General features: G+C 38.6%; 1 protein-coding gene and 1 non-coding gene across 2 annotated transcripts; both read left to right on the forward strand.

The window, feature by feature from the left end:
* The first annotated feature begins 5,131 nt into the window (after positions 1-5,131).
* On the forward strand, positions 5,132-6,744 carry LOC107826987 (metallothionein-like protein type 3). The gene is made up of 3 exons (XM_016654033.2): positions 5,132-5,286; positions 5,731-5,778; positions 6,415-6,744. The coding sequence occupies exons 1-3, from the start codon at positions 5,237-5,239 to the stop codon at positions 6,515-6,517; spliced, it is 201 nt and encodes a 66-aa protein (XP_016509519.1). The 5' UTR covers positions 5,132-5,236; the 3' UTR covers positions 6,518-6,744.
* Positions 5,834-5,935, forward strand: LOC142163731 (U6 spliceosomal RNA). Its single transcript, XR_012694662.1, has one exon. It is a non-coding gene; the product is annotated as a U6 spliceosomal RNA (small nuclear RNA).
* Positions 6,745-21,210: the final 14,466 nt, after the last annotated feature.

The following is a 21,210-nucleotide window of genomic DNA, read 5'->3' on the forward strand; positions in this document are numbered from 1 at the left end:
AAATATCAACTTCTTTTTAAAAGGGGCCAAGAAAAATGATGTTCCTCTTATTAGTTTCATTTACCACAATCAACATGATTTAAACAATCTAAATTAATTATAAAGTTACAAGAATATCACATAAAGCATGCTTTTGGATCCTAGGCTACCCGGACTTAGCATAATAGAGGCTACGTACGAACTCTCGTCACCTAGTGCGTAGCCCCCGCATTTAGTGGTAAATTATTCAATTATTTCACCTATGGGGACAATTCCCTCTTACAAGATTAGATAGGAGACTCACCTCGCTCCAAAGTGTACTTCCAATATCAAGAACGTGCTTAAACCCTCAATTTGGAGCCGAACGATCCGAAACTAATTAAACGAGGTAGGAACTAGTCAATAGAAGCTCAAGAGTTCGCATTTTAATTACTAAAGTAATTTTCCAACGCTAAACACAAGTTTCCTAAAATTCGACCCCGGACCCACGTGCCCGGATTCCGAAACTTTTCGAAGAAAGTTGTTCTTTATAACCTAAGGATCAATAATATATGATTTCTACTTCATTCCATAACAAATTTTATGGTTAAATCTAACTTATATCAAAACCCTAGGTTTTGCTCTAATCCCATGATTTTTCCTTTATCTTTGTGTGTTAATCTACCCGAGGTTTAAGTATTAAACTAGAAATAAATAGGATGAACTTACCTCAAGATGCTAGGTGAAAGTCCTCTATCAAGAGCTCCAAAATCTCCCAATGAATGAGTGAGAATGAGCAAAAATGGCCTAGAGCCCGTAATAAATGAAGCTCACTGCTTCAGTGATTTCCGCATTTGCGGTCCTAGGCCGCACTTGCGCCCACTGCATCTGCGAAAAGGTATCCGCTTCTGCGGAAATTCAGCTAGGCTGCTTCTGCGGCTTCTGGTTTGGCCTGATTTGGCCGCTTATGCGAGGGGACGATCGCTTCTGCAGTCTCGCACCCGCGGCTGACCAACCGCAGGTGCGGTTATGACAGCAACCTGGAGCTTCAGCTCCTCCCCAAGTTTTCCAACTTCACTTGAGCCTCGCCCGATTGACGCTCGGGGCCTCTGGGCCCTGCCTGAACATATCGACAAATTTAAAATCATAAAATGGACTCGCTCAAACCCTCGGATCGCCCGAAACAATGCTAAATCTAAGAACCCCCTAAAACTAATTGAATCAAACTTATGAACTTCAAGTTCTTCATTTCACTTCTAATGCGCCGAAACGTACTTATACTACTCGGATTGACGCCAAATTTTGTGGGCAAGTCCTAAATGTTATATTGGACCTGTACCGGGCTCCGGAATCATCATACGGGCCCGATACCAATATGATCAAGCATTATTTAATTTCATTAAATCCTTAGAATTTCAGTTTAATAATTTCTAATAAAAAATTCATTACTCGGGCTAGGGACCTCGAAATTCGATTCCGGGCATATGCCCAGGTCCCATATTTTCATATGGACCCTCCGGGACCATCAAAACACAAATTCGGGTCCATTTGCTAAAAATGTTGACCAAAGTCAAACTTAGCCTTTTAAGAAAATCTTAGGGAATCAAGTGTGTCTATTACCACTAAAACTCTTCCAAATCCTGAACCAACAATCCCTGTAGGTCGTAAATTAGTTAAAGCGAGCGCAGAAAGTTTTATTTAGGGGGACGAGGTTCTAAAAAGCAAAAACGACCAATCGGATCGTTACATGAAACATGTCCGAAACTCGCCCGATCACTCAAGGCTCCAAACCAAAAAATTTCACATGTCTAAAAATATCATATGAATTAGCTCGCGCGATCAAAATACTAAAATAACATCTAGAACCAAGAATTAGACACCAAAATGCATGAATTTCAAAAGAAAACTCAAGAACCTCTATATTGTAATCAAGCGTCTGAATCCTACCAAACCAACTCCGAATGATACCAAATTTTGCAGACAAGTATCAAATAACAAAGCGTGCCTATTCCAAGTATCAAAACTAAATTCTGAATCCGATAACCAAAATGTCAACTTACGGTTATATTGCAAATTTTCGGCAAAATAAGACAAATCAACATAGGAACCTCCGAAATCGATTCCGGCCATATGCTAAAATCCAAAATCACGATACGAGCCTATCGGAGCCATCAAAATACCGTTCCGTATTCGTTTTCACAAAAGTTCTAACTTCGATTAACATTTCTAACTTAAGCTTTTAAACCAAGAACCAAAGGGTTCAAATCAATCCAAAACTTTCCCGGAACAAAACTAACCATCACCGTAAGTCATAAAACTACAAATGCACACGTGTGAAGCGTCAAAGGGGAAATATGACTCAAATACGCAAAACGATCGATCGAGTCATTACACATATATATTATATTTAATCAGTAAAATTCTTTTTATATCTAGCTAGCAAATATCATTATTTTTAACTTACCAAATATGTAATTTGTCCTAGAACTTGGTAACATAAGAGAAACTCTAGCTATAAATAACATTTTTTCAGTTTTTGAAATTAAACCTCTAATCAATACTCCTGACTACGCCACTGTTTGCCAGTGATGACAGGAAATTTCCTATATACTATCGTCACATAAAAAGATTTATCACCAAATGACAAAATAGAATATAGAATATTGGAATTTTCCATATGTTCAATGTGGATACAAATGCTTAATATCGTTTCCAAAATTATGAATGATAAATTTCAGTGGATAGTTCAGGACCATAGATGAAAATTATTTTTTCTTTTTGACATACTAATCTCCTTCCTCTATCTCCTGTGTATAATTAAAAAGGTGAAAGCAACTGTTTCGATGTTTTGATTCTTCACGTAGCTAGCGTTCCAAGAATCTGGATGACTGGAAGGTTAAGGGAAATCATGATAGGACAACAATTAATTTTGCTATTGAAATAACACTATGTTTGTGAAGTAGAAAGGAATTTTTACATAATAATTGGTTATATTCATAATTTAATTTTTATATATAAATTATAAATTTTTTATACATAATATAAATAGATTATATATTTCTATTATATATCCGCCAGATATATAATATATTTTATATATCTGTATGTTAATCCACGAGGGCTAAATCAACTTCTCTTATTTTGATTTCTTTTCCTCATTTTTATTTAATATTTGGGTTGGTCACATGTAATACAGAAAATTCAACTAACCGGCAACAGTTATAAGGTTACAATTTAAATTACAGTCTCCTAATCATTGGATTCACTATGCCTGACATGCAAGGTATATAGGATTGACGCCTTGGGACCTTGTATTAACTTCCTCTTAGGTATATAAGGGGGCATTTGCATCTACACCTGCCTTTTGGATCACGTTTTAACTTGTGCTCGCTTTGCAAAAAAAATTGTAAGCGTACCTACTTTTTCGCATAACTTCAGCATATGGGGCTGAAGTAGCAAAGGCAATCACGCAAAACTTCAGCATTCTAGTAGACGAGCCTGAAGTAGCAAGTGTGCTGAAGTTTTTGTTTGTAATTGTTGAACTTAAGCATAGTAGCTGAAGTTTTATTCTCTATTTGTTGATGTTTTTGTTTGTAATTGTTGAACTTAAGCGTAGTAGCTGAAGTTTTGTTCTCTATTTGCGGAAGTTTTTGTTTGTAATTGCACTAAATAAGTTGAAGTTTTTTTGTCTTGGATTCATTAGCTTCGTCATTAAGCTTTTTCAAAAACATTAGCAGAAGATGCTGAAGTTATTTATTTAATTTATAAAAATTTCAGCACTAAATAAGCTGAAGGTTTTTTTGTCCTGGATAAGCTTTTTCAAAAACTTCAGCAGAAGATGCTGAAGTTATTTAGTTCATTTGTAAAAACTTCAGCACTAAAAGCTGAAGTTTTTTTTTTTGTCCTGGATTTATTAGTTTTGTCATAAAGCTTTTTCAAAAACTTCAGCCGTTATTTAGTTCATTTGTAAAAACTTTAGCACTATATAAGCTGAAGTTCTTGAAAAAGCTTTCTAACATACTAGATAAATAATCAGATTGCCAACAGTATCTAAATCATAAATTTTGGAAACAATAAATGTGAAAAGAACAGAATTATCATTGTCTACTAACTTACGTACGTGAAAATATTCACAAATTATTGTCTACTAAGTTACGATATTATTTATAATTTATTTTTAAATAATCTAATAAACATATTTATGGAAATTATCTCATGAACTAAAGTTCCATAGCAGCACCAACAGCAGCAGAAGAAAGAAGAAGAAGAAAAAGAAGAAAACGAAGGAGGAGAAGGAGGGCTGAAGTTGTTTAAAAAGTAGGTACACGTTAAAACTTTTTTAAAAAATGGGTATAAGTTAAATGGGGGCGACCAAATAGGGCGCCCCATGCAATTTTTACGGTATATAAATGAAATGAAATAAAACGTTGGAGTAAAAGACCATTTAAAACGGGCCAATTTAGAAAAAAGACTTGCTACAACCTATATTGTTCGGACTCTCCAGGAATGTCATCAGGTGTGTGTCGGATTCTCCAAAAGCAGTGTACTTTTAGAGAATCCGACACGAGTACGACAGTATTTTGAAGAGTCTGCGCAACATAAGCTACAATAGCTATAGGTAAAAAGTAGGAAAAAGGGCAAAAAAAAAAAAACTCTTAACTATGAGAAATAGAACAAATTTGTCCTTATCATTAGTGGATTAGTTTAGATTTTTCCCTCAAACTATGAAAAATAGACCAAATTTGGCCTTCATTTGACTTGGTTTTGGGGGGGGGGGGGGGATACGAGCCAATCCTCTCAAGATAAGGGTAAATTTGAGACCAAAATTAAATGGAGGGCATTTTTGTTCTTTTTCCCATAGTTAAGGGATCGAACCAGTCACTAATGATAAGGACATGTTTGGTACCAAATTCAAAATAAGTGTAAATTTACTCTATCTCTCATAGTTGAGGGGCATTTGTTGGTCCTTTCCCTAGAAATTACTTATACTGACAAGGTATATAAATTAAATTCTATCTAAAAAGAATCACTAGTCTTTTGAGTACTGAATTTGATCATGGAAAGGAATATGCACAACATGAAGGTGACACGAAAGGATGATAAAAAACCAAGCCTTAGCCCCTTCCGTTTTTAAGATTCCTTTTTCCAACTTTCCCTCTATAAATAGCAGCCCAATCTCATAGTTTCGATTCAAGCAATAGAAAATTTACAACTGACACTTTCTCCTATTTAAGTAAAACTCTATTTCAATCTTATTCTTAGCTTTAATCTCCTAACCATGTCGGACAAGTGTGGCAACTGCGACTGCTCTAGCGCCAGCCAGTGTGTGTAAGTAATTATCATCTTTTTACTTCAAATATTAGTTGAGTTTACGTTTATCATGTCTAAGAAAAACAACCTTTTCTTTCAAAATAGATAGCGGTGGATTTAAGATTATAGATTGATTGGTGTGAACTAATGCAAGGTAAGGCTGCGGACATAGAATCTAATATGGTCCGGGCCTTCCCTGACTCACCCATAACAGGAGCTTCCTTTGGTGCGAAATACTATCACATGTCAATCTATATAATTATATATTTTGAAAATCTTAATTTTACTATGCACAATTCAAGTCGAAAATAATGTAGTGCCATTCAATGTCAAATCTTTACGTCCCCCATTGATCAAGAGATAATTATTCTCTTTTACTAATGTCTCGAAGATATGGCACATTAGAAATACTTGCCTTTTGGCTTATATTGATATATAGCAATATGTCTGTAAATATTGCAGGAAGAAGGAAAACCAGTATAATCTCGAAATTGTCGAAACTGAGAAGAGGTAACTCTCTCCTACCAGCTCCTCTTTTCATCTAATTGTTATATATATCTCATGCGTCCCGAAAGGACATTAGATAAAATTGGAACGACACAAAAAAAATTACATAATCCCTGCTTAAGGATGACACGATGCAAATGAAGATCTGGTCCATATATATACTAGAAAAGCATGAATTCGCTAAGAACTTTGTCGTTAGTATGTCGCTAAACAGCTCCTAGCTAATGGTGATCTCTCGCTAATCCTTAGCTATATTCAAATCATCACGTGCATTTTTTAACGTGCAGCGCATATTCATAAATTCTAGTGTGTGTGTATATATATATATTCTGATTAGCCGCAGCCCACAATTACATTTCTATTTTGACAATCTTCCAATTTGGAGAAGAAAAAAGAAGAGAACGAAAAAGTTCAATAAGGATTTGCAAAAGAAAAAAGATGAATCAACAAGCTGTTTTCGATAGACCAAAAGAAGAAAAAAATCATAGGTCTATATATCATAATTTCCATATCATGATACAGGGGAACGGAACATGCTCTGCTTGTAATACCGAAATTAGTGATTTATTTCGGACATCCTAAGAGAAAGAAAAGAAAATAATAATTATGATAGCTTTTTCTTTTATCTTTCTCTTGCAGCTACAGCGAGAGCATCGTGATGAACGCTGGAGCAGCAGAACATGATAGCAAATGCAAGTGCGGCAGTAGCTGCAGCTGTGTGAACTGCACTTGTGGTCATTAATTAGGCCCTACATACAAACAACAGCAGTTTGTCTAAAACTATATGGTGTTTTAAGGAATAACGGTACCTTGTTATTATATTGTAGTGGAATAAACTGTGTTGTGCTTGAGTCCTAATTGCCAAAGTGAAAATGTAAGGAGTCACTCCAGAGTCTAGACTTTGCGTCTCTTTGGTCAAGTTTGTAACACAACTTGTCATTGTTAAATAGACTATTAATTATTATAGTACACCATCTTCTCACTTGTTCTTTTGCACTTTCAAGCGACTAAAGTGTCTCTTTGGTCAAGTTTGGATTAAAGGCATATCCATATCTCAAAAGCATAATCCCTTAGCTTTCTTAGTTTCTGGACAAGCAAAACGAATTTTACTCTTTGGCGAATCAGGCAGGCTGCCTTTTATATCTTTTGGCAACAGAAGATATGACAGTGAAATATTCTATATTGACAGTCCACTTAGAATTGAAAAGAGAGACTACTATTGCTCCCAAACGCACACGCAAGTATGTGTGGTCGACAAGTAATTGTCGCGCTCTCTTTTTTCCCTTTTGCGGGAGTCCGGTTTCGATGTTCATGGAGAATAACTCGTTTCCTTTTGAGAATTGGGTATTTGAAGAGTCGCCACCTAACGGATCATGGTGCGTTAGGGAACGTAGAGCGATTAACTCATGAACTAGTTTGCATTACCAGAGATTAGGGTAAGAGCCCGAAATAACCTTGAGGGGAAGGTGTTAGGCACCCCTCGCGGTCCATAACGGTGGGTCCTGGCCGAACTTAAACTATGTGAATTATTCATTTTAACAAATAAACAGTTTTAACACATACTCGCAAATAAAGGCATGTTTTGACATTCTAAGTACATGTATGATTCAAGTGATGAAAACAAAGGAAAATGTTTGAACAATTTAATTTGCACATACGTAAAGAAAAGTAAATTCATTTAAACAACGGGAGTTGGGAAAGAGGGGTCCTAGGTTGGTTAGCCTACAGGATCATACCCATACAATGCCCCGTAATCACTCCTCAATGAGGGGCTACACGCGACATTAACGCATAGTCATCATATCTTTACTACTCAATTTCCTCCCTTTGGTCATAGCCTAAAGCGTTCTAGCAACCTTGAAAGATATCCTATGCGTGCACTGCACTACCCGTCCCTTCCTTGTGACCCTGAAGGTATTTAGGACCTCTAATTTAGGTAGTTCTATACCATCCTAAGATATTTTAAAAGAAAAAATCTAGATGTCAACCAAAACAATTAGGACTGCATTTAAAGAGGGAACAATTAAAGGCTCACATTTTACCTCCACAAGCAGAACAAGTAAGTGCACGTCTCAAACAACATTTTTGAGATATTTAAGAGGAACTCTAGAACATAATATCTAGGTGAGCAGAGAATATACAATATTAAGTCTGGACCAAAGTGTCAAAGACCAATCCAGCTTGCCTACTAATTTTAGATCTGTTGAATATGAGCAATCATAGAAAACAGAACATAGTTTTACAGTTGCAGGATTTTTAATCGCCCTATAGGCTTGCCTAGGCGTATAACAGTGATATCCTATGAGCATGGTATCTAATCATTAATCAGGAATACAGTAAATCAGTAAGCAATTTTAAACAGGTAATTTGGATCCTATAGACATGCTTTCTAGTAATATTATTTAATGCAGTGTAAAGAAATGAGTAGATTAATTAATCAAACTGATTCAGAAACCACAAGCATGAGTTAAAGTTAAGCTGATTTTAGATCTAACTAAAACTGATTTTTTTTAGATCCTATAGGCATGATTTCTATAAATTGATTTTAGATCCTATAGGCATGATTTCTACAATTAAGCTGATTTCAGACTCTATAGGCATGACTTCTAATTATGTAAAAAAGGTAAAGCAATCAGAACTTATTTAAACCAAAGCAGATCCTATAGGCATATTATCTAACAAACACAGTTGAATCGAAATGGAACCTATAGGCATGTTATCTAACAAACACATTTGAATCGAAATGGACCCTATAGGCATGTTATCTACCCAACTTTACTCACAGTATATAACTACCCTCCCTTTTCACTAGTCACCCCAATATTTATTTACAATTAATTATTACAGACCAATGATTGGATAAAAATTACATAAATAGAGAAGAAATTAAGCTATAGGGATCCTGAAGTAGGCCCAAAGTGATTTTCAAGCCTCCAGTAGCCTCAAATGCCCAAAGTTCCATAGCCAATTTCATGTCTAGGTGTGTCAGAGTTCCCTAAGGACCTCAAGGATCCCGGGCAGTGCTCACACCTAGACCTTTCTTAAATAATAACTTATTTATGTGGAGTGTGGAAGTGCCAGCCCTGATATGCCATAGTTCAGAGAGATCTCAAGGGTCTCTAAGCAGTACATATACTAGAGGGGCATGACTTAATAATCTAGGAGTAAGTGAAAGTGCATAATGGTTTGAAAGAGTTTAATAGATAGTATAAAGAAGGTCTTAGGAGTGAAAAGAATTTCTGAAAACCAGTACTGATTTAGTGATAAAACAGTTTGAGGAAAGTAGGAAAACAATCTGCAATCAGAACACCAGTGATAGAACAAACAATCTTTAGGAAGTACTTTGGCAAACAACTTTCACACAAGGAAAGAAGGGTTGGGAATACAAAGAATACTCCTTAATGGAGCACATAAACAACATGATGCATAGAGTTCTTAAGGGGTTTTATAGAACCAGTAAGTTAGATAGAATGTAGGTCATGTAGCAAAGATCACAGCAGAAACATGTTGAGGACATCTAAACAATACAGGTAGAGTCACTCTAGGGAGATTAACTAATTTAGCAGGAGTGAGGCAGAACAGGCAAGGACTTAAATGGGTATTCTAGGCAAGTATTAACAAGTGAAGGCATGCTAATTACACAAAAAAGAGTTTAGGCATGCTAGATAAATAGTAGTCAGTCAAACAGGCTAGTTACATATGTAGACATGTTAAACAAGATAGCAAACGGCAAGTAAAGTGGAAACATGCTAATCACATATTTGAATAGGCGGTTTTTGGCATGCTGGGTAAGCAGTAAATAGAAGCAAGAATGAACTCAGGCCATATGAACTAAGGTAGTAAATAAACACATAGGTTTAAATTCTTAAAATTAATCAGAAGCATACCTAGTTAAAGAAAGAAAACACAAGATGTGAGAAAGGTATTGTGCAATTTCCAGCCTTGGCATTCAGCCAGCTAGAATAACAGAGATCATAAGTAGCAGAGAGAGCCTTTTTTAGAGTGTAAAATGGTAGTTTCTAAAATATTGTTCGTGTCTAGAAGTGAGAATAGGTAAGGGCATATATAGTAATCAAGAGTTAAACAAAATAAGGTAAAGAATCAATTATGTAGCAATTAGAGAAATTCATAGAATCAGTCACATACGTGAAATCAGTAAAGTCTTCCTCTTAATCAAGGGATAATCACTCACGGTAAAAGCAGGACAGATATTTAAGGAAGGAAATCAAGTAAGACTTGGGTACATAGTAGGTAATTAGGGGTGAATGAACAGGAGTTCAATTAAGGAAACAACTAGTAAGAATCAGCAACTAATATCGTTGATTCAAATAAGACAAGAGAAAACTAATTGAGGCAAGAAGTTCAATCAAACCAAGTAGAGAAGTAAGAATCAAAGATTTTGTTAAAGAAACTAGTTCAAATCAAACCAAAAATAAGAACTTCAGAATAGTCAAGGGTTTAATTAAAAGAGAAAATCATGTAAAGAGTTAGCAAATATCGCAGACAATTCAAATAGGCAAGGAAGGAATAGCCAGGACTCAACCTATAGGTTTTAACGAAGCAAATTGGTAAATCAAAATTCAAAATAACCCTGATTTAAGGAGAAAAATGTAGGTTTACCATGAATAGCCAGAATGAACATAGACATGTAGAATCTGTAGAAAAGTTGAACCAAGAACTTAGTAGGGGCATAGTAGGATAAAAAATCACAAGACATCTAATTGGCTAAAAAAATGACAAGAACCAAAGCAAGGACAAAGTCAGTACACAAGTAACTCAGAAACCAAACAAACATGTCGGAAATTTAGGGTTTTAGCATAAACGAGTTAGGGTTAGAGCAAACCTTACGAATTCGGTTAAAACACATAAGAAATAGAAGATTAAACACTCAAAATTATCAAATGTTTTGGAAAAAAGAAATTGTCGGGAAACCCTAGTTTAGAAAAATAGATTTTTTTTTGAAAATCAGAGGGTTCTTGTAAAAATCAGAAGGTTCTTGTAAAACTCATACGAAAGGTTTGATCTATCTCAGATCTTGCACAGATCTGAGAAGTTCAAAGGACAAAAATTAGGGTTTCGAGAAGAACAACATAGAGGTGAAAAAATAAGCTTAGAAATCTATAGATCTAAGGCGATATAGGAAGACATTACTCCGAATCAAACCGGAACAGCTTGGAACAGGCGAGAAAGGGATATAGATGCAAGTAGACTAACCCTGGTCCCTTGAGGACCCTAGAGATGGTGATACCAGTATAGGAGAAGCCATTAGAGGTCTGAGGGTGGTGAGAAACCACCATGGATGGCCATAGATGAGTGCCAATGAGGGTGGATTAGGGTTTAGTCTTGAGAGCATTTGAGAAAAGAGGGAATTAGGTGACGACGGGGGAGGGTGTTAGAATGATTAGGGTTTGGGGGTATATGTTAGTTTATTTTAGGAAGGGGGAATCTGGACCGTTGATCACAATGATCAACAACCAAGATTTGCCTGAGTATTGGGTTGGGACAGGTGGGTATTGGGCCTGGGCTAGTTTATAAGGAGTTTGGGAGGCTAGGTTTTAAATGAAAAAGAGGCTATTTGTTAAATACGTAATTAATTGCTAAAATAATTTTTAAAAATGGTTAATAAATTATAAAAAAATGCTTTTCATGCATAAAAATGTTTTAAAGTAATTACTTATATTTAGAAAATATAAACGGCTATTGTCCGATAAAAAATAATGTAATAATGCATGCATAGGCTATAATCGCAAAGTAATTGCAATTGTATCCTAAAAATACCAAAGTGGCTATTTGTGCAATAACTAAAACTTAATATAAATGCAAAATGATAAATTAAGCCATAAAAATTATTATAAAATTATTTTGTGATGCAATCAATGATTGTTTTATAAATAAAATGCTGGGATAAATTAATTAAAATATTAAAAAATGCAGAAATTGTATGAAAAAAACTAATATATGCCCATGCATAGTTTTGAAATATTATGAAAAAAATTGGGTATCAACAATTGCCCCTCTTTACCCGGGAAGGATGAAAAGAGTTTTCGGGTAAAGAAATGATGGCCAATTTTGACCGGAAGGGATGTTTTGAAAGACAGAGGCCGGACTCTGGTCTTTAAGCTACCTACATATCCCTGGTTTTACAAGAATCAGGCCACGTGTAGTTCTGGATTTATTGGCAAAATACACCGATGAAGTCATTACAAGAACGGACACGAGATTTTGGAGTGGATACAAGAGTGGTTATGGTAAATGGTCTAGGTTTGAGATAGTTGAAGTAACTGGAGCGAGGTCATTCCTGCTAGGATAGCAGTTGCTTGATGGTCACCTGCAGATAAAGAGATGCTACGAACATGTATTTGTGCGAAAATTTAAACATGATGCAGATTCCCTTTGGACCATGAAAGTTGTCTTCGAACGGTTAAGGATGACGTCATCGGACCATGATGTCCTGGGCCATGAATTGGTTAGTGAGGGATTCGCAGGCCATGAAATGGTGTTCTCGGGCCATGCAGATGGTGCCTCCGAACCATGACGCCTTTGAATAATGATATGCAAATTTAAGAGATCCTCAAGCTATGGCATGGTGTCTTTCGTCTATGAGGATGATGCCTTTTAGACCATGACACCTTAGGATAGATTGACGATGTTTCTGCCAATGAGATGCAATAATATGATGTTAAAAAGACAAGGTTTAGTCTTGTAAAGGGCAGAGCTTAAGCCAATCGAAAAGCAAACAGATAGTACCAGAAGAGATCGATATTTATGCAATGAGGGAGAATGATTAGTCCCCATGCGAACGTGGAGGCAAGGATTAGCCTCATGCGGATGTGGAGCCAAGGTTTAGCCTCATGCGGATGTGGATCCAAGTTTTAGCCTCATGCGGGTATGGAGGCAGGGATTAGCCTCGTGCAGATATGGAGGCAAGGATTAGCCTCATGTAGATATGGAGGCAAGGATTAGCCTCATGCTAATATGGAGGCAGAGATTAGCCTCATGGAAGCAAGGATTAGCCTCATGCAAATATGAAGGCAAGGATTAGCCTAATGCAGATATGGAGGCATGGATTAGCCTCATACAGATATGGAGACAAGGATAAGCCTCATGCAAATATAGAGGCAAAGATTAGCCTCATGCAAATATGTAGGCAAGGATTAGCCTCGTGCAGGTGTGGAGGCAAGGATTAGCCTCGTGCAGATATGGAGGCAAGGATTAGCCTAATGCAGATATGGAGGCAGGGATTAGCCTCATGCAGATTTGGAGGCAAGGCTTAACCTCATGCAGATATGAAGGCAGGGATTAGCCTCATGCAAATATGGAGGCAAGGATTAGCCTCATGCAAATATGGAGGCAAAGATTAGCCTTATGCAGATATGGAGGAAAGGATTAGCCTCATGCAGATATGGAGGCAGGGATTAGCCTCATGCAAATATGGAGGCAAGGATTAGCCTCATGCAAATATGGAGGCAAAGATTAGCCTTATGCAAGTGTCCGGGACAATGCTTAGTCCCATGCAAAGAGCGAGTAGCAAATAAGAGTAGTATATTTCTTAGCTGGAGATATATTCGGTGTCTGATGGCCGGATTGATAGTGAATTTGCTTTGTGTATGCATGTTTGCGAATGCTACCGCTACGTAAAATATGCCTGCTTTCGCAGAAAAATTTTGAGTTTTGTAAAGGGAGGTTGGTTCGTGCTTCTGTCAGCTGGCCTTGCTTTGTTCTATTCTGGAAGGCTTATTTGAGTTTTCCTGGGTAACACCTAACTGTTATAAAAATAGAATTTTCGAAAATATGCAATTATTGATAAAATTGAGTTGTTTTAGAAACGTATTGAAATATCGAGTAATTTTAGATGAACTAGTGACTGTAACACATTTTAGAGACACTACAGCTTCTTCTTGTTAGAATTTTGAGGGTCCTCCTCAAAATTCTGCCCTAGTTTGGTAGATGATCCTTCAGCCGTTTGCGAACTTTGTTGAACCTTCCTCTGAATTTTGAGAATCCTTCCTCTGAATTTTGAGAATCCTTCTCAAAATTCTGCCCCAGTTTCTTAATCGATTTCTGACCATCTGGTATATGTTGGCATTGGCTGGACTTGCTCCGGAAATTTGAGGGTCCTCCTCAAAATTCTTCTCCAGTTTCTGACTTTGAAGGAAATGAAAATTTTATTATGATATGACCGAACCCATAAGGCTGCCTACGTATTCCCTCTTAAACGGGAATCAGGTCAAGCGTAGTTCAATTACATCAGATGAAGAAATGTAAATAATCTAAGCATAACATCTCTTGACTGCGTCTGAATTTATTGGTTTTGGCTAGATTTCTCTATCCATCTCTCTACGAGTATGAGTGCTCCTCCTGTTAACACCCTGTGAACCATGTAAGGACCGTGCCAGTTGGGAGAGAATTTCCTTTTGGCTTCATCTTGGTGCAGGAAGATCTTCTTCAACTCTAAATGTCCTGGTGCAAATTGCCTTGGTTTGACCCTTTTATTGAAAGCCCTAGACATTCTGTTCTGGTAAAGCTGACTGTGACATACTGTGTTCATCCTTTTTACATCTATGAGGGCCAATTGTTCATAACGGCTTCTTATCCATTCTACATCGTTGAGTTCAGCTTCCTATATGATTTTTAAAGAAGGAATCTCTACCTTAGCTATGATGACAACCTCGGTACCATAAACCAGCATGTAGGGGGTTGCCCCAGTTGATGTGTGAACCGTGGTGCGGTATCCCAACAGAGCAAAAGGAAGCTTCTCGTGCCATTGTTTGTGGTTTTCTACCATCTTCCTTAGTATCTTCTTGATGTTTTTGTTGGCGGCTTCTATGGCTCCATTCATCTGAGGTCTATAGGCTGTGGAATATTTGTGTTTTATTTTGAAAGTTTCACACATGGCTTTTATCATATCACTATTGAGATTGACAGCGTTATCAGTAATAATGGTATGAGGAACTCTGAATCGGCAAACGATACGATCTTTGACAAAGTCTGTGATGACCTTCTTGGTTACAGCTTTGTAAGATGCAGCCTCTACCCATTTTGTGAAGTAATCAATAGCTACCAGAAAAAACCTGTGTCTGTTTGAAATAGTGGGCACAATTGGACCAATGACATCCATTCCCCAGGCAACAAATGGCCAAGGTGAGCTTGTTGCTTTGAGCTCATTTTGGTGGCACTTTTATCATATCGGCATGCACTTAGCATTGATAGAATTTGCGGACATACTGGACGTAGTCTATCTCCATGGTCATCCAAAAGTAACTGGCCTTGAGTATCTTTTTGGCTAAGACAAAACCATTCATGTGCGGGCCGTAGGTCCCAGCATGTACATCCTCAAGTAGTTTAGAAGCCTCTTTTGCGTCGACACATCTTAGCAATCCCAAATCGGGAGTTCTGCTGTACAAATTTCCTCCGCTATGGAAGAAGTGATTGGACAATCTTCGGATTGCATTTCTGAGTGTGGTTTGCATGCTCCGGATATTCTCCTTTCGCCAAATACTTCTTGATGTCATGGAACCAAGGTTTTCCATATGTTTCTTCTTCAACATGAGCACAATACGCCGGCTGATTATGAATTCTCACTGGGATAGGATCAACGTAATTCTTATCTGGATGTTGTATCATGGATGATAAAGTGTCCAATGCATCGGCGAACTCATTCTTAATTCTGGGCACATGTCGGAACTCTATCTTCGTAAACTTCTTTCTCAATTCCTGCACATAGTGCAGATATGGCAATATCTTGGAATTCTTGGTGGCCCATTCTCCTTGTACCTGGTGCACAAGCAGATCTGAATCACCAATTACCAGCAGCTTCTGAATATTCATGTCGATTGCCATGTCGATTTTGCAGGTTTCATATTCCACCATGTTGTTGGTGCAGGGAAATCTGAGTCTGGAAGATACCAGATAATGTTGACCCATTTTTAATACCAAAAGTGCTCCAATGCCTACTCATTTGAAATTTGTAGCTCCGTCAAAGAACATCCTCCAACCGTCGTATGCTTCGGTAATGTCCTCTCATACAAATGACACTAATTCATTAGGAAAATACGTTTTCAAGGGCTCGTATTCTCCTTCCACCAGATTTTCCGCAAGATGATCTGCAAATGCTTGTCCTTTGACCTCCTTTTGAGTTATGTAGACGATATCAAACTCACTCAAGAGTATTTGCCACTTGGCTAACTTTCCAGTCGGCATGGGTTTCTGAAATATGTACTTTAGAGGGTCCATCCTGGATATGAGGTATGTGGTATAGGCACGGAAGTAATGCCTTAATTTCTGGGCCGTCCAGGTCAGAGCACAACAAGTGTGTTCTAGTAGAGAGTACAGTGCTTCGTAAGGTGTGACCTCTTACTCAAGTAATATATGGCTTGTTCTTTTCATCCCATCTCGTCATGTTGTCCTAGAACGCATCCGAATGCTCCATCTAATACAGATAGATAGAGTAGCAAAGGCTGTCCCGGTTCTGGCAAGACCAAGACTGGTGGTGTGGACAGGTACTCCTTAATTTTGTCGAAAGCTTTCTGACAATCCTCAGTCCAACTTGTTTCGGCGTCTTTCCTCAGCATCATGAAGATGGGTTCACATATGACTGTGGACTGTGCTATGAAGCGACTGATATAGTTGAGACGTCCTAGGAAGCTCACCATGTCCCTTTTGCTCCTAGGAGGCCGTAATTCCTGAATAGCCTTAACTTTACACGGATCCATCTCGATCCCTTGACGACTGACAATGAATCCTAGTAACTTTCCTGTGAGGACCCTGAATGCACACTTTGCGAGGTTCAGTTTCAAGTTGTACCTCCTTAACTTGTCAAAGAACTTTCTCGAGTCTTCTATGTGATCTGCGGCCCTCTTGGATTTGATAATGACGTCGTCCACATACACCTCTATTTCTTTGTGTATCATATCATGGAAGATGGTTGTCATGGCCCTCATGTAGGTAACCCCAGCATTCTTTAGACCAAATGGCATCATCTTGTATTAGTATACCCCCATGGTGTAATAAAGTTTATTTTCTCTGCATCTTCTTCGTCCATCTAAATTTGGTGGTAGCCTGCGAAGCAATCCACAAAGGATTGGAGTTTATGATCGGCGCAGTTGTCAATCCGGATGTGTATATTTGGTAGTGGAAAGTCATTTTTGGGACTTGCTATATTTAAATCCCGATAGTCAACACATACTCTGACTATCCCATCTTTCTTCGGAACTGGTACAATGTTGGCTAACCAGGTTGGGTACTCAACCACCCTAAGAACTTTGGATTTGATCTGCTTAGTAACTTCCTCCTTGATTTTTAGGCTGGTTTGAACTTTTTGAGTTTATGTTTTACCGACGGACACATGGGATTAGTAGGCAACTTGTGAGCCACTATGGACGTGCTCAAACCGGTCATGCCATCATATGACCATGCGAAAATGTTCTCATACTCTTTTAAAAAGCGGATATACTCTTCCTTTTCTGTTGGTGATAAGTGAATGCTGATGCGAGTCTCCTTGACGGTCTCGGCGTCCCCCAAGTTTATTTCTTCGGTTTCGTCCAAATTGGACTTAGGCTTATTCTCAAAGTTTTCAACCTCCCTGACAACTTCCTCGGGTATCTTGTCTTCTTCATTCGAATCAATATCCTCATATTGCGTTGCCTTATTACATGTCACAGTCACTGGTTCATCAGAAAAAGTAATAATAACGTTGTATAAAGAAAAGGTGTAGGAAATAATAATGAATAATAAAGAGCAATGCATTTGATTAAAAATGAAAAACATCCAGACAAATACGGCTCGATGAATCGAGCGTTTATTTTGAAACAAGTAAATATTTCAAACAAAGTTACTGAAAATCTTAAATGCCTAGAATGGCTATAGAAATAAAATCTATCAAGCTACCTAGGGACTCGGCGGGCCCGGGATTTTGTGGCGGTCCAGTTCCTGAGAACAACTCTCTTCTCCACAGTCTGAATAGTGAGGCCTTATTCTTCCTCCTCCTCCTCCTCAATTATTGCACTGCAGTCCATGTCTTTATCTTCCAAGAACAGATTCCTTAGCCCTGCTAATGCTTCTTCTTCTACAGTTCCCTATATTGTGTCAGCTTGGCGAAAAGTTTGATCCAGATGTGGCACCGGTTTCTTGAGAGGATAATAAGGTCCGCGCCATGAAGGTAACCAATCACCATACTCTTGCCATGTATACTGGTATCCTAGCCCGAAGGTAGTTCCATAACACTTCAGCTGTATCAGCTTAGTAATACCCTGGAGATTCTTCCCAAGCCCCTTACCGGGTTTATACCCAGACCATGCCATTATGCTTTCTATTTTGCTGGTCCACCATTTGTCTTTTTCGACGGCATTGACACGTTTGATATGATGGTAGGTTTCCCCTCCTAGCCTTCTTCTATTTCCAATAACCGGGATGGTTTGACTGGTGTAAATAAGGTTACTCTCATCTTTGTGAATGATCACCTCCTGATGGTTCCATTTGAATTTCACAGCTTGATGTAGTGTGGAAGCCACAGCCCCGATGGCATATATCCATGGTCGGCCTAATAGAAAATTGTATGAGGCTGATTTGTCGAGCACCTAAAATTCAACGTCGAACTAAGTTGGCCCCATCTGTAGAAAAAGATTAATTTCCACAATCGTGGCCCTTTGGGACCCATCGAAAGCTTTCAAAATCATGCTCACTGCCCGTATTTCATGGAAACATTTGCCCAATCTTTTCAGAGTATCCAACGGACAAATATTGAGGCTTGAACCTCCATCAATCAAGACCTTGGCAATGAACTTGTCTTCAAATTGCACTATGAATATGCAATGCTCCGTTGTGGTTCAACCCTTCAGGCGACAACTCATCTTCGTGGAAGATTATCTTATGACTTTCCAGCACCTGCCCTACCATATTGGCCATCTTTCCGTAGGTGATATTGTTGGGCATGTAGACTTCACTCAACACCTTTATCAAAGCATTCTTATGTGCCTCTGAATTTTGCAACAGTGACAATATGGATATCTGAGATGGGTTTTGTTCAAAGGATCAATGATGGAATATTCCCTTGCTTGCACTTTCCTCCAAAGGTCATCTGGTCCTATTTCAATGACAGGCTGCTTGGTAGTAGCATCCTTACATGGTCCTCCCCAGTGTTCAGGTGTATATATTCTCCCGATCCTGGTCATTCCTTGCGCATCATCAGATTCCTCCATCTTTGCCTTCCCTTTTCGCCTAGCCTCGATAACATAATCCCAAGGTATTGCTTTTGAGTTGAAAGAAGGTGTGGTTGATACTGTCACCGTGAAAGGTGTGGTCACTTTCACTTTAAATGGAATAGGGGTGGCTGCAGGCTGAGCTACCTCTACCTCAAATGGAACTGATGTAGTTATCTCAACTTCGAGCGGCGACTGAGTCTGTACTACAATGGGAGTAAGTGTGACTGCAAGCTTAAAGTCATTGCCTTCTCGAATAAGCCCAATTATCCTCTCAGGATCCCATTCCTCATCTATTTCTATCACATGTATCCCGCCACCCCTATGATCAGGGAGGGGGTTGTTACGGACATTAGGTGCAGCTTCTTTTGCCTGTATAACCTTGTTGTCAATCAGCATCTGGATCTTATCTTTCAATGTTCGGCACTCGTCAATGGTGTGCCCTTTCATACCAGAATGGTATGTACAGGTTTTGTTTGGTTGACCCATTGGGACGGATTCTCTAATGCCATAGCGGGAATAGGGGTGATGTAACTAGCGGCTTTCAACCTTTCATACAATTGGTCGATGGGTTCAGCAATAGTAGTGTACTATCTAGGTGGCTTGCTGTCAATGTTTGGTCGTTGTCTTGGAAAATTTTGGCGAGTTAGAGGTGATTGGAAGTGATATGGTTTGGAATTATAGGTATGATAGGCAATGGCTGGTTGGGAATATCTAGGAGATGAGGGTTGATATGTGGGTGGTGGTGCTTGGTATGTGGGTGGAGGTGTTTGATATGTAAGTGGAGATTTTGGGCCTTGACCCACTATTACCGCCCCAACGTCTCTTTTCTTTGATATGCTGCCTGATTGTAATTCTTTGTTTGTGGCCTGTAATGTCTCAAAGTTTGTCACCATCCCGCTCTTGATTCCTTCTTCGATTTTTTCTCTGAGTTTGATGATATAAGAGAATTTATGATTTTCGATAACCATCAATCTTTCATAATATTGTGGATCCTGTGCTCTGATGAAGAACTTGTTCATCTGTTCCTCGTCCAAAGATGGCTTGACTTTGGCTGCTTTGACCTTTAATTAGTAGCGTACTTGCGGAAAGTCTCGGTGGGCTTCTTCTTAAGGTTTTGGATGTAGAAAACATCTGGTGCATTTTTTGTATTGAACTTGAGTGATCCATGAAATTAGACGCCATACTCACCCAGTTGGACCATTTCTTAGGGTCCTGGCTGATATACCAGGACAAAGTGTCTCCCGTAAGACTTCTCATAAAGATCTTCATCCGGATCCTTTCATCCTTTCCGACCCCAACAAGCTTGTCACAATAGGTCCTCAGATTAACCTGGGATCACCTGTACTGTCAAACATTTCGAACTTGGGAGGTTTGTAACCCTCTGTAGTTCTACATTTGGCTGTATGCATAGGTCTTCATAATTCAAACCTTCCATTCCTTTTCCGCCTTCGACACCCTGAACTCAACTTGTTAACTTCTTAAGTTCTTCAGCCATGTTTTTAATGAGCAGGTCCTTCTCAGAAGATTCTGGTGTATAGGAGATTGGTTGGATAGAGTGAGGTACCGTTTCCACGTATGTGGGGTTGTTTTGGTGAGTGCCAGGTATCTGGGTGTAGTGGTGGTCATTGGTTGAGTTTTGAGGGTCAGGAATGGGTTGTGGTGTGTTTGGGGAGTATGATAAATGGCGGTTGGTGGGTACTGAATTGGTTGATGGTGATGTTGTGGCGGAGTTGGTATTGGTAGGGGATTGAGATTTTGGGGTGGGGTTGCATATTTATGCAGTGCATGAGGGTTTTGGGGATGTTGGTTTAGTGTATTTTGGGAAGGTGTTGAGTTTTTTTGTGTTTTGTTGGTTGATGTCGGGGACATTCAGGGTGAGTGACAAGTTTGCAAAGTTGCGGACCTGCTCAAGTTCTCCCTATAGTTCCAATATTTTTTATTCTAACCTCAAGACTAGATCATTTGGTGTCGGAGTACTCCGACCATCTGAAGTTTCTGCATTCCTAGCATTGTCCTTTTGAATACCGCTAAAGTCGTCCATTTTTGCTTTTCCTTTACCTTTTGTATTACTTGGAGGAGGAGGAGGAGGAGGGCCTCTAGATCAGGTGTGATATGCCGACGATGCCAGTATGAGCGAACCAACCTTAGGGGATGTGAATAAGAAATAAAGAAAAACAAAAAGGTAAACAAGTCAGTAAGGATTCTGAAATATTTCCAGTAATTAAACACATATTAC

This window comes from Nicotiana tabacum, chromosome 8, assembly GCF_000715075.1.
Source record: "Nicotiana tabacum cultivar K326 chromosome 8, ASM71507v2, whole genome shotgun sequence".
Taxonomy (NCBI): Eukaryota; Viridiplantae; Streptophyta; class Magnoliopsida; order Solanales; family Solanaceae; genus Nicotiana; species Nicotiana tabacum.